The 13468-nt window shown below is 42.7% G+C and overlaps 1 protein-coding gene across 1 annotated transcript in view; it reads left to right on the plus strand.

The window, feature by feature from the left end:
* Positions 1-4308: 4308 nt before the first annotated feature.
* Positions 4309-13468, plus strand: part of UBE2H (ubiquitin conjugating enzyme E2 H) — a 96363-nt gene continuing 87203 nt past the window's right edge. Inside the window, exon 1 of the mRNA XM_057730598.1 lies at positions 4309-4789. Within this exon, the coding sequence (XP_057586581.1) occupies positions 4737-4789 (53 nt within the window). The 5' untranslated portion in view covers positions 4309-4736. The remainder of the gene's footprint in view (positions 4790-13468) is intronic.

A 13468-nucleotide genomic window follows, 5' to 3' on the forward strand; every position in this document is an offset into this window, starting at 1 on the left:
AATAATTTCCAACCTCGCTCTCTCCTTGAGCCTTGGCATTAGGGTGTGTGTGTGTGTGTGTGTGTGTGTGTGTGTGTGTGTGTGTGTGTGTAAGGGGGACATGACAATATCTTATCCACGACTAGATCTTTAGAGATTGCAACATCTCTCCTCCTATTTGATCTAGGCAAGGGTAATGCTATCATCCCATTTCACAGATGAGTAAACTGGGACACAAAGATTAGGTTACTTGCCCAAGTTACATCAATAACAGGTAGCAGATCTGGGACTATAAGGGGGCACCTGTCTCCAAGCTCCACACTCTCATTGGTGGGGGGTGGGGGTTTAGTGCTTCACCAGGCGGCCTGCGGTCAGAGGGAGCAAGCAAAGAACCCCATGGGAACAATAGCAGTGCAGGAGATGCAGTCTTTCCATCTTTGCTGCTGCTGGCTGTTCCTGAGCCCCACTGACTATTTCTGTGGGGACAGATTGTAACACGGTTACATGGAGATGACCTGAAATGAGTTTTAAGCTTTTATTTCCTGGCAGCAAGGAAACTGCTGATATTACTGCCCACTTGAAGGGTCTGGACCTGTGATCTCAGATACCAAGAGCTCCGGATTTAAAATGAACCTAGTTCTCAACAGAAATGGTCAAACAGAATCAGGAGCCCTTACCTGGGGGGCTTTCACGTTTGGCAGGGACCGTGATAAATTCACTTTAGTCTTAGAGCCATTGGGTTAATCGAGACCGTCAGCGATAGAGACGCTTCTGGGCTGGGCTCTTCCACTCATTCCACCAAATGATGGGTTTCATCTTACTCCCTCTTAGCGTCTTGCTCAAAGCAATATGTTCTCTGCAAACTTGTTTTCTTGCCTCTGAAAAGCTGCTCCTGAGATCGGAGGCTCCACTGGTCAAGCTTGGCCCTGCCCTGGGGAGAGATAAACAGGCCCGAATACATTTCCCTGGTTGCAACACTGGCAAGTCAAGCAGGGCTGGACAGCAGTTGCCTCGCAGCGCCCCTGGTCGTCCCTGATAAGGAGGAACGTGGCTCATACCCCGGAATGCCGCGCATGCGCACATGTAAACAGACGCTCCCAGGCCCCGGTGTTGTTTGAGAGTAAATTATTGACATTCTGAATGGCTGAAACATTGCGGGGGAAGGTGAGCACAAACTTCCTCTGCTCAGGAGGAGCTCCAGGTCCATAAGCCCAAAATAAGTCACACCAAGGTTGTCATTTGGCACCGCTATGGAGCTACATTTTGAACCTACCTGGTCAAGGGCAGGTTCAGAGTCTTATGAAACTCTGGAAAGAGGAAAGAAGGCGGACGGAGTCAGAATAGGAGAGGTGGATTTATGAAGGCGCAGATGGCAAAATGCCCAGAGAGGAAGGTGTCTGGTAAAAATGTGAACATACCTTCACCACAAAGATTGACCCTAAAATGTCTTCCAAAAATACCCCAGATGGGAATTCCCTGGTGGTCCAGTGGTTAGGACTCTGCACTTCCACTGCAGGGGGCACAGATTTGATCACTGATTGGGAAACTAAGATCCCGCATGCCCTGTGGCATGGCCCCCCAAAATTAAAAAGTGAATAAAATTAAATTAAAAATACCAAAAATAAAGGTGAATGCTCTTCTTAAATGACATGCAGTGTATAAGGAGTGGGCAAATGGGGGATTAGTATTAATAATACCACCAGGAATATCATCACATCTTATAATCAACACTTCACATTGCCTTTATGCAAAGCCATTTATAGTTTACAAGGGGCTTTCACATCTATCTTTTCCATTTATTCCATCAACCCACTCAGGTGGGTAGGGCATTATGAGCCACATTTTATAGATGAGAAAACTGAGGCTCAGAGAGGATATAAGCAATTAACTGAGGCATAAATAAGAGCTGGGAGGTGCAGGTTTGTCCTAAGGAACCCAGAGCTAAGATACTTACTATCTTAGTAAGTAAAAGGAAGGGTGAGTCCTTTTCAGTGACTGCTCAGAGGCTAAATCGCCATTGCATGCTTAAGTAGAGCAGCCCAACCTTCTCCAGTGTGGTCCAGAACAAGTCTCTCTAACTAAACACTCCTCTGATGATTTTTGCTTAGTACTTAGATCACAGCAGCATAACATCTGTGAAGATTAAAGCGTCAGGGAAAATTTCTAGATCCACCCTAGGTCCTTCTTTTCTCAAGGGTCCCATCCTTGAGTAGCTCTTTCTGTTCTGGAAAAAATACCTTCCGTTCCTCTAATCTTGCTACCTTGCTCTCAGGTGGGGAGGAAATGTCCTTATATGCATAGGACATTATGGAAGTACAGGACCCACCTAGAGATGTCAGGCAGGTGTTTTGAAAGTGCCGATGCCTATTGGAAACTTCCAGCAGTGGTTCTCAAACTTTGGCCTGCATCAGAATTATCTGGGGAGCTTGTTAAAGACTTGAGTGTCCGAGGCCCACCCCAGACCTTCTGAATCAGAATCTCCAGGGGTGGGGCCTGGACATTTGTGAGCTTAACAAGCTTCCCAAGTGAGTCTGAAGTACAACCAAAGCTTGGGAATCACAGAGTCACTAAGGTGAAGGTGGTGGGGAGCCGTGCTGGGAGCGGGGGAGCAACAACAGGAGCCTGGAGAGCCTAGAGGAGACAGAGTCACAGTCATGAACAATTCCCTGCTCTGTCCTTATCTCCCTTTAACAAAGTGGTCAAATAGAGGGGATTAGAAATCTCTTTACTCAGAAACGTGCTCCTTCTGATAGAACTGCTACGTGCTGTAGGAAAGAGCAATGCACTCCTTTAGAAGCTGTTAAAATAGCCAGTATTTTTCAGAAAGAATAGAGGTTATCAGGGGCTGCGGAGAGTGAGAAATGAGTAAGAAATTATTGTTTAATGGGTACTGAATTTCTGTTTGGGATGATGAAAAAGTTCTGGAAATGGATAGTAGTGATGGTTGCAGAACATTGTGAATGTATTTAATACCACCGAACTGTACACCTTAAAATGGTTAAAAATGGCAAATTTTGTGTTATGTATACTTAACACACACACACACACACACACACACACACACTAGCTGGTCTTTTGAGGGATGGAATGATAGGAGCAAACAACGTTCAATTTAAGCCAATTGCTGCTGCCCCAGGTTCATGTGTGCGGGCATGTGTGTGTGTGCTTGTGTATAGGAGGTTACATAAGAGGACCCAACTCACAGCAGTTTGACAAAATACAAGTGTATTCATGGGAACGAGGGAATAGATAATTTTGAAAATAGGTGGCAGTGAAAATGTGATATAAATAAACACAGGAGCTGCCTAGAACACTTTTTCCTGCCCCCTTTGCCTGATTGACTCCTGGGTTCCATATCACTGCTTTTGGAGTGCCTTGTAGAGCAGTGTCTCTCAAACTTTACTGCACAAAGGAATCACCTGGGGATCTTGTTAAACTGCAAAATCTAATTCAGTAGTTCTGAGGTGAAGCTCTAGTGTGCATTTTTAACAAGTTCCCTGGTGATACTGACACTCTACATCTGGACCACATTGGGAAGGCTGTGTAAATTTAAAGTCTTTCTTAGTTCACCATATCCTCACATCCAGTAGGGCGATTATCACACAGTAGGTGCTTGATAAATATTTACTGAATGAATGATGACGTCTATAGGGTTGATATAGGAGTTTGGAAGGCAGAACAAACTTTGTCCTGAACAACAGCATATTTGGGGTGTTTCTGCTTCTTTCACTCATTTATTTTGTGAAATCACCTCATACTGTGTAGAATAAGGATGTTAGTACTGAATTATTTCCGGCTTAGCCACCTTGCTGCCTCAATTCTAATCTTTGAAAAGGTGGACCCTATACACATGGAAGATAATAAACCCTGATTTGCAAGCTCTGGGGAAGCCTTGCTATAGTCTATAATCGATGCAAACACATTCTCTCCATTCGAGGAGAGAGCAGAGTGCAGGGAACCTGCTGGTGTAGGAATTTCTAGATTTTGGTGCCTGTCTGGGTTAATCGCCACCTTGGCTTCCTCAAACCAAATAAACAGACTTTTAAACAGTGTATGTGGGAAGGAGGTTCATTACCCTAAAACACATGAATATAATAATACTGCAATTATTTAACCATTATCGTTTATGATGATGATAACGACACTGGCAGTTGAGCGATTAAGTGTGTGGGGGAGTTGGGGGAGGGGGCAGAGACCTGGGCGGGCAGGAGAAAGAGGAACTACAACTCCCAGAATCCCTCGAGAAACCTCACGCCGCGGCGGCGGCCCATCCCTTTCGCCAGCTGGGCCCGCCCCCTCCGATGACGTCACAGAGGTGACGTCACGGCGCCCAGAGCGAGGCTGGGGTAGAAAGGCCGACTGAGCTGGAGTCGTCCGCTTGTCGTGGAGGCTGCTAGGGAGCCGGCGAGAGGGTGAGCGGGCGAGCGAGCTACAGCAGGCAGGAGGGAGCGTCGTGCGGCGCAGAGGAGCGCCGGGTCCGGGCCGCGGAGACCCACAGCCGGAGAGGGGCAGCCCGAGCCGGGCGCCGCGGGGTCCCCACCCCCACTCGGCCGGACAGTGCCCGGTGTTCCCCCGTGCGGGGGGCGGCGGCGGCGGCTGACGGGACCGGACAGGACCGCGGGGGTGTTGCCAGCTCCACCGAGGAGCCGGCGCGGCCGCGGGCTCCTCAGAGCCGGGGCCTGGGGCCCGTGACAGACGGGCCGCGGAAGGGAGAGAGGCGGCGGCGGCGCAGGCGACGGGGAGGCAGCGGCGACACCATGTCATCTCCTAGTCCGGGAAAGAGGCGGATGGACACGGACGTGGTCAAGCTGTATCCTTCGCGGAGGGGGAATTCGGGCTGTACGTGGGAGGCGATGTGGGGGTGCTCGGGGCACCGCGTGAAACCTAAGCACGGGCCCAGGGGCACTCCAGGCCACTGTCCGAGGCTCCCTCCCTCCTCTCCCTCCCTCCGTGCCTACGGAGGCTCCTTGGCACCTCCCTGGAGCCGAGAGCCTTCTCAGCTCCCCCTTTATCTGCAGCACCCCGAAATGTGCGTTGTTCCACGCTCTTTCCGCACCCCCAGTACCCGTGACTTTTCTCCACGACGTTTGGACTCCCAAGTGGGCTTTTTTTTTTTTTTTTTTTCAGGACCAGCCACTGCTCTTCACCGAGCCCACCACCTTTTTCCCGTTTGCTCGCTCTGGATTTAGGGACTCGAGATAGAAATTCCCAAGAGCGAAGCCTTTCTCGTTTTCTTGAGATGCCTCCATTCCCTCCACTCACAATGCTTCTTGAACTGGGGTAACTCAAGTGACCTCCTTTATCCCTAATTCCTTTCTATATTAGGAAGAGAGTCGTCTGCTCATTGCCCCCTCTTGTAATAAAGAGCTCTGAGTGTTTTAAACCAGAGACCCCTATTAAGCTTTCTGGTCCTGAAAAGAACCCCACTGTTTTTCTTCCTACCGACAAAGCCTATCCCACCCATAGTTGTGTGTGGTGAGGACCCCCAGTTCCTCCAGCAAGCCACCCTCCATGTTGTGGCTATGACAGCTGAGGGGGAAGGAGAGAAAGAGGATCTCCTTGACCAAATAGCCCTTGTACTAGCCACTTAAGCAAACTGTATGAGAATAAGGTTCTTTGGGAGTAATTGCCCCGATCTTGCCAAGTGACACCCTTAATTTTTCTCCTCCCCCTTTCCCCAACTTTATGTGCTTTGAAGGTAGCAGTGGGAAAGCTATAACTGATAAGAGCCCTTCAGGCAGTGGTTTTGGTTGGAGTCCAGACTGATTATTTCATGACCAGCTAGAGAAATTCGCGAAGGTTCCTGTGACAAATCGAGACATTTTTTGAGGGGTAATTTAGAGAGTGGGGGGAGAGAGGAAATGAGCCCAGTGTTCTGAACAACTAATCCCTGGGGAGAGGGGGAACCGGGGGTTGGGGAGTGGTAGTGTGTGAAACGCAGTTAAAAAGTCCTGTCTCCTGCTTCAGTTTCTCCCTCACCCCCATCCCCCCACCATTTCCCCCTGTTGCAAGGTTTTGTTTATATAACTCAAGTTGTTTGGCTAGATTCTTCAGGTGAATTCCTTCTTTATTCCTTTTGTTGTTACTGTTTTTGATTGGATGTTTTACCTGTTTGTAGAGATCAGTGATTATTGTTAAAATACTCACTTATGGAATTCGCTGAAGTTTTTAAAAAGTAGTTTTTACATTTGGTTTGGAAGTGGGGGATGGGAGGGAAGTTGCCTGGGCAAGTGATTCCCCCCCTCCCCCATAATCGTCTCAGGAATAAGGTGTTTTTCTCCTCACTCAAGAAAACTTGATTAGAAATTAGGAACAGTAGATAAACTTCTAAGTTTTAGATTTGAAGTTTAGAATTTTGGGGAGGTGGGAGTGGGGATTAGAGGAGCAAGTAATAAAATATGTATTATGTACCAAATATATGTCTAGGCACAAGTGAAATTGACTCGTTATGAGCTGTTTGTGGCCGTGATTGAATTTTGTAAATGTGTGAATGATACCAGTAATGTTGGCTTTTCATAAGGTGGCAGGAAAACTTGTAACTATGGCTGTGTGTACATTTTACACAAAGCAGTATCGGGTTTTATTTTTGTTTAGAAACTAGGAAATGACATGGTGGCAGAATCTGAGTTATTTTTATCTTGACTTGAGACTGTCACACCTAATGCAAATTTCTACCTAATGTTTAATTGGGATGGGGGTGGGAGAGAGAATTCCAGCTGTCTTTGATCAATGTCAGATTCTCAAATTATATACTTACATATTTTTTAGAAGACTGAGGATAAAGGGTGAGGCCTAACTTGACCTGATGCCTTTTCCATACAGTGCCTTTTGTTCATTTAGTAGTTGTGGCATCTAGAATGATTACCGTATTTAGGAGTCAGGGTGTTGGGGGGGGGGCGTGGAGAGGGAGAGGAAAACAGACAAAGAACAGCAGGGTGTCTTTCTTTTTTTTCTTTCCCTAAGTGGCTTATTTCATAGCTTATTTTTAGTGAAAGATGAAGAAAGGCATAGATGCATTGGCCTTCTGTTCTTTCCCCACCTTCCTCCTTCCTGACAAAAGAAAGCAGAGGCGCTTTAAAATCGTAGACGTCTGAGATAGGAGGACAACAGTCTCAGGATTTAAAAGCCAGAGGTTATCTTTGTTTCGTGTTTATTTTCTGGGCTAAGTTAAATTTTTTATATTTCCTTTTGTGTGTGCATGTGTGCTGTGGGGGTGAGAAATTTTGTGGCCTCCTTTCTCTGTTGAATTCACATTAGTAGGCCCAAACGGAGATAACAATTTTTGAGCAAGGTACATTTACCACAAAATTTAAGCAACACACTACTGAAATGAATACAATTGTGTGAAAGGGCCGAAGGTTGAAAATGAAAGATGGTGTAGAGGAAGTAGGAAAGATCTGAAGGAATGTACTTGCTTTTTGCCCCTCAGTGCCCCTTGATTTCTTTGGTGTAGAGGCAGATAGCTGGTTTCATTGCAATCTCCTGTTTCAGCCCATTTTTGGATGTCTCCTGAGTGTAATTATGCCACCACGATTTACAGCCTGGCAGGGAACCTGTATAGTAGGAAAGTAGTGATGTGGGGGGTAGGGAGAGAAGAGGATGTGTAACTAATTGGCCACTGCCTTCCACCACCTCCTTAGGTTCTTTTGGAGACACCGTATCTGGTTGTTGTTCGGAGTCGGTGATATTTCTTTTGTGACGGGTTGGTAGGAGGAGAGCTGACTTCCAAGTTATGGAGGGAGTGAGTGTTTTGCACGATGCACTTAATAATCTGCTGGGCGATTATGTTCTGAAACTCTGACTCATTCATTGTTTCTCTTCTGATCCTTTGCTGAGGGTTGTGCAAACCTCTCCAGGAGCCTAGAAACTGATGTACATGACTTGGGCCCTGTAGGAATGTGTCCCCATCAAAAAACTTGCAGTGAGCCCGAATCCTGTGGAGTGGTGGTTGAATAGTGTTGCCATTTGCTTGCAAAGTGAGGTGGATTGGTGATAACTGTGCTGTTCCCAGACTGGCAAGCTTTGAGGTTTCCATCTCGAACCCGGGTGATTATTTAGATTGTCTGAGAACTGGGACTCTGGTGACCTTAAAGCGTGATTTGCCCTAAAGGAATATCGGTTTAAGTTCTCCTGGGTGGAGGAAAAAACAGCTCAGATTACACGGGTTTCCTTGTTGGTGGGGGTTACTCGTCTCACCCTGTTGCACAGCCTGGTGATCCTTTTATCTGTGAACCAGTGGCCCCAGCTGAAGGCTGGAGCTGCTTGTTTTGGAAAAGCGTTTGCAGGCAAAAGGCCGCAGGCACAGCTCCTCACCGCTCATTGGCTGCTCTGTTACTACCCGGAAAAGGAGGAGGGGCGGAGCTACCAAACAGCTGATGGAGTGTGTGACCAGAGTGTGTTTATATACAAAAGAAGTAGGGGCTGGGGAGGGCTTGTGAGTGGTGTTTCAGGAGTAAGTGTATTTTCAAGGGGTAAAAAGAGGAGAGGAAAACCTGACCTGTTTAGAGTACAAGAAATGTTCAAGGTTAAATCAGAAAAGTGGATCTGTTAATAATGGGGACTTGGCATACACTGTATTTGTTACCAGTGTGAGATTTTGGAACTTATTTTTATAATACCAAGAATTTTCAGAGTCCTTTTTTCAGCGGGGGTGTGGTAACTTAAAACCGGATAGCTACCAATTTAAATGTATTTAACTGACTCCTGCAGGGTTTCAAAAGTATGGTAGAAAGATAAGCTTCCCCTACAGAAGCTTTAAGGGTAATGGTCAGAAAAGGGCAGTGTCTTATACTAAATTCATTAACAGCGTTAGTGAATCTTACAGAATACTGGTTGTCTGCCTTAGGGTTTCAGAAGCTTTCAGTAACAAGTGCATCCCCTCAGACGTTTCCATACCCTCTTTGTGCCTGGCTTGGGGCTAGATGCTGGGAGTTTAGTAGTGAAAAATTTGGTGTGTGCTTAGGAAACTAGTTAAACAATTTTTGAAAAAATCAAAGTACGTACTATGGTACTGTGTTTATAGCAGGTGAGCACTGTATGTATCGCCTTGTTTTTTTGAATAACTTGTATATACTTTCAGAATTGACTTCAAGGAATAGAAAGTTTAAAGTGAATTTTATGTGATGGGCTGTATGGGGATCTGTACTTCTGTTATTTAAAAAATCCATGTTAAAAACTGAAACAAAAGCAAACATTAAAAAGTGTAGCCATTTGTCTTTGACTTTAGCTTTGGTATTTTGCTGTTAATCAGTAGTTATTCTGTCCTTAAGTTATTAGTCTTTGTTGCTCTTTAATTTGTGCTCAAAATGTAGACAATTCTGTTATCTTTTAACTAGCTCCAGTGTCAATTGGGAACCTGTGGTTTGCCTTTTCTTTCCTGTGGTCTCTGTTTTAGTGAGATGATGAGATGGAAGGTGGAACAGTTTTATGGTCTTCAAGCTAAAGGTTAAAGCTTTGGTAACTCCCAGTGTTCTAATTTGTCTTCTCTGCCTAGATTTTGGTGACAAATATAACATACTGGTGCTTATTTTGGTTAGGCAGGAACCTACATGAGTAAGCATTCACAGCTTCAGAACATCGGATTCCTGCAGTGCAGTTCTAGTAAATTACACACAAGCCTAAAAATTCAGCTTTTAGGGGAAAACAATCTTTGTAGATGTGACCCATAAAAATCCCTTACTGTGTGTGTGTGTGTTAGAAGCACCTGGATTTGTTGGTTTTCTAGTATTGTGCAATTTCTCCAACACCTTGACCTGCATGTTATATCTATATATTATATGTGTACATAATTATATATATAATTTAGTATCTTATTTCAGTCTTACCAGATTTGATGGTCCCAAGAATCATTGGATTTTAGGCATGCAATTCAGACCTGCAGAAGTGCTTACAGTGTAATAGCTTTTTTAACTGTAGACTTATAGTGTACATTTTAATAAAATATTTTAATGAAAAACTTAATTGGATTATACAAGTAGTAAGATAATTGAAGAAAATATAGGTTACAAAAAGGGAAAGAAAACAGTCATCAATAATCCTATCCTTTTAAATGGTGGTTCGCAACTTTAGTGTGATCTTAATTACCTGGAGGGTTTGTTAAAAGGGGTTGTTGGGTCCCACCCCTGGAATTGTCTAATTCAGCAGGTATAGAGTGGGGCCTAAGAATGTGCATTTCTGACAAGTTCCCAGATGATGCTGATGCTGTTTGTCCAGGGACCACAGCTTAAGAACCATTGTCCTCAAATGTTAACATTATGCAGGATATATTATTGTCAACCTGTTGATCATATTGTATGTGCCTTGTTTTTGCTTAGTATTTTTGCAACTATTTTTCCCATTTAAAATATCAGATATAATACATAGCTCATGTAATATGCCATTCCATGCCTGTGCCATTGATTTAATTCTTTGCCATTTTTCTGTGGTAAATAAGATTGAAATTAAGATCTTATGCATGAGGCTCTTCTTGCATTTTGGGATTACTTCTGTTTTCCAGAAATGGGATTCTAGATCAAAGAAGGTAAATGTTTGAATTAAACTATTTAATTAAGAATCTTGGGGCCCCACACTCTGGGGGTTCTCACTTTGTTCTGTTGTGTTTTAGTTGGTGTCATTTCAACATTGAAGCAGTCAGCCTGGCATAGTGATGAAAGATGAGTTCTGACCTCTGTTTAAACTTTCATTTTTTGTGTGATAATAGTGGTTCTTAAGTTAGGGATTCTTCTGTACTTCTCAAAGTGCTTACTGTGAGTTGGTAGGTTAAACATAATACATTTATGAGCAGATAGATCTGACTGGCAAGAGCTATAGAATTAGTTTTGGTGACTTGATTTTGGTTTTTCTTTGGTTTTTGTCTTGTTTTTTTGCTTTTGCCTTTTATTGAGGTATAATGGACATAAAATAACTGTCCATATTTAAAGTGGTAAATTTGGTAAGTTTTGACATAAGTATCACCCATGAAGCCTATCACCACAATCAAGATAGTGAACATATTCATTTTCTCTAAGTTTCTCTTGCCCCTAGGTAGTCTTTCCCTCCCTGCCTAATTGATCTGATTTTTGTCACTGTAGATTATTTTGCATTTTCTAGAATTTCATATAAATGGAATCATACAGTGTACTCTTTGTGTGTGAATTCTTTCATCATATTTTTAGATTCACCCATGTTGTACCATGTAGTTATAGTTCTTTTCTTTTTTACTGCTGAGTATTATTTCATCATACGGCTGTACCACAGTTTATGCATTTACCTCTGTGGACATTTGGGTTATTTTCCATTTGTGGCTGTTATAAATAAAGCTGCTATGGACATATGCTTTCTTTTCCTTTGGGTAAATATATAGGAGTGGAATAGCTGGATCATGTGATAGGTGTAGGTTTAACTTTTTAACTGGATCATGTGATAGGTTTAGGTTTAACTTTTTAACAGGTAGCTTGAATTTAACTTTCACTGATGATGGTCTCTATTTCATACACAATTAGGTTGTGACATTGAATTCCTGTTTCAATTCTGTGTTTTAAAGGAATCCCATTAAATAATATGATGCTAAGCACCAATTTCTAACCTAACTTTGTCAAAGCTAGTTTTGTGGATGCTCTGCCCTTTCCCCTATTCAAAATTAGTGGATTAAATTTTCATTGTGAAATATTTTTGTTTTGTGGCCCTTCGAAATTGTACGTCAAGAATTATGGTCACTTTTATTTTTGCATTTGCTAGTAAGACTAATACTTTTGTGAAAAGGTAAGCACACTTTTTGTTGATGGTACCCTTTTCTTGCTTTTTGTCAAGTATTAATAAGAATTTTTTGAACATTAGTTTTACTTAGCACCTCCATTTGCATTTACAGCAGTTTACAAATATTTACATAGGGCTCTGTTAAGGTCTGAATAGTATCTTCAATTCTCATGTGGACTAAACTCAGGTAAAAGGAACCAACAGCAACTCAGTGGCAGAACTGGAAACAAATACTAAGAGGGCATCTCTTAATATGTTTTCCTGGAATCTTTTTTTAAAGTTAATATTTAACAAAATGGTGAGGCTTTTTGTTTTGCTTTTTTACTTTTTGACATCCTGTGTAAGTTATTTGATAAGTTAATTATTAGACATTGCCATAATGAAAAATTAAGACACTGTTTTGTAATAGTTGTTACTATCATATTCTTATAAATTACAAACATTTGAATTTATGTATAGGAGTCTACATGCATATTGCTTAAAAAGTTAACATCTTATTACTGACAGCTGGAATTTTTAGCTTGGGTAACAAGAAAATAGACAACCTGTTTCATGTTGTAGTCAATGACAGTTTATTTGGTGTGTAGACTTTGGTTCAGTCCTCAAACACGAGGATGGTGCTCTGAGCATGTATACTGGAGTGTATTATTTCCAGATTGCCACAGTGTAATTTAAGCGCAATGTGAAAATCTTTGAAAACACAGAGAAGTCACTGTGTACTTTTGAGAGGCTGTTGTTACCTTAGTGATTCTCAGGTGGGGTATGAGAAGAATTGTTATACTTTTATGGGGGTGCTAAGGTTATTATAGTTTCTTCTCTGTACTTCATCAGATGCTTGGGAGAGGTGGCTGGTTGTTTGCAGACTGGTGCTCATGGTGGCACCTGCCCATTCCTGGCAGAACCCAAATCCTCAAGAGCCAGGTGGTAGAAAGCCCCACGGGGCAGTTACCTGCACGTGAAGGATGGAGGATCCTTTCCGCCTTCCCCTGATTTTTAGGTGTCTAGGGCATTGGGTAGATAGTTTGAATAGGTGCTACTGATCTTTTGACCTGGCTCTGCAGAGAAGTCAGGGAGGAGTAGGAAATCCATGTGGAGTGGAGAGACTTGGCTGGACTTTGTCATCATCATGAGGACAGGCATGGCTGGTGGGTCTGTCTTTGGGCTCACAAAAGGTACCTGGGCTGTAGCACTTGGAGGAACCATATTTAAGGATTATTTAATTGATAGGGAATGGAATCTTTACGTCTTTTGTTCAACTTCGTAGTTTCTAACTTTTAAACCACTTTTAAGGAGGCGTTATGTATCAAAGTAAGAAATATTCCCTACATGTGAAATTGTTATTAATGTTGTAAATTATGCATTTTCTTTTTAGTATTAGGCAAAATGTTTCTTTTTTTCATGTATTATGTTTTTATCATGCACACTTTTCAAGGTTTCTTGGATTATAAAACCTTAGTTGATGTAATATAAATAGAAAATTAGATACAGTGTGTGCCTGGTTCATGTTACTTCAGAAGCAATTGGGTTACTACTCAGTTTAGTGAATATAGTTGTTTTGTTCAAATGATCCAGGATAACTTTTGGTCATCTGAATATTACTTTTTAATCAGTTGACTTTCTATTGTGTAGACAGTTTGGAAAGGTTGATTAATTCAAAAATTTGCGTAAACATTTCCATTATAGTGTCTTTCTGTAGAACGTTGATTTAATTAGAATTGTGTTCATAAGACATCACCAGGTGTAATATAGTTAGGTA

The sequence above is a fragment of the Hippopotamus amphibius genome, chromosome 4, assembly GCF_030028045.1.
Source record: "Hippopotamus amphibius kiboko isolate mHipAmp2 chromosome 4, mHipAmp2.hap2, whole genome shotgun sequence".
Classification (NCBI taxonomy): Eukaryota; Metazoa; Chordata; class Mammalia; order Artiodactyla; family Hippopotamidae; genus Hippopotamus; species Hippopotamus amphibius.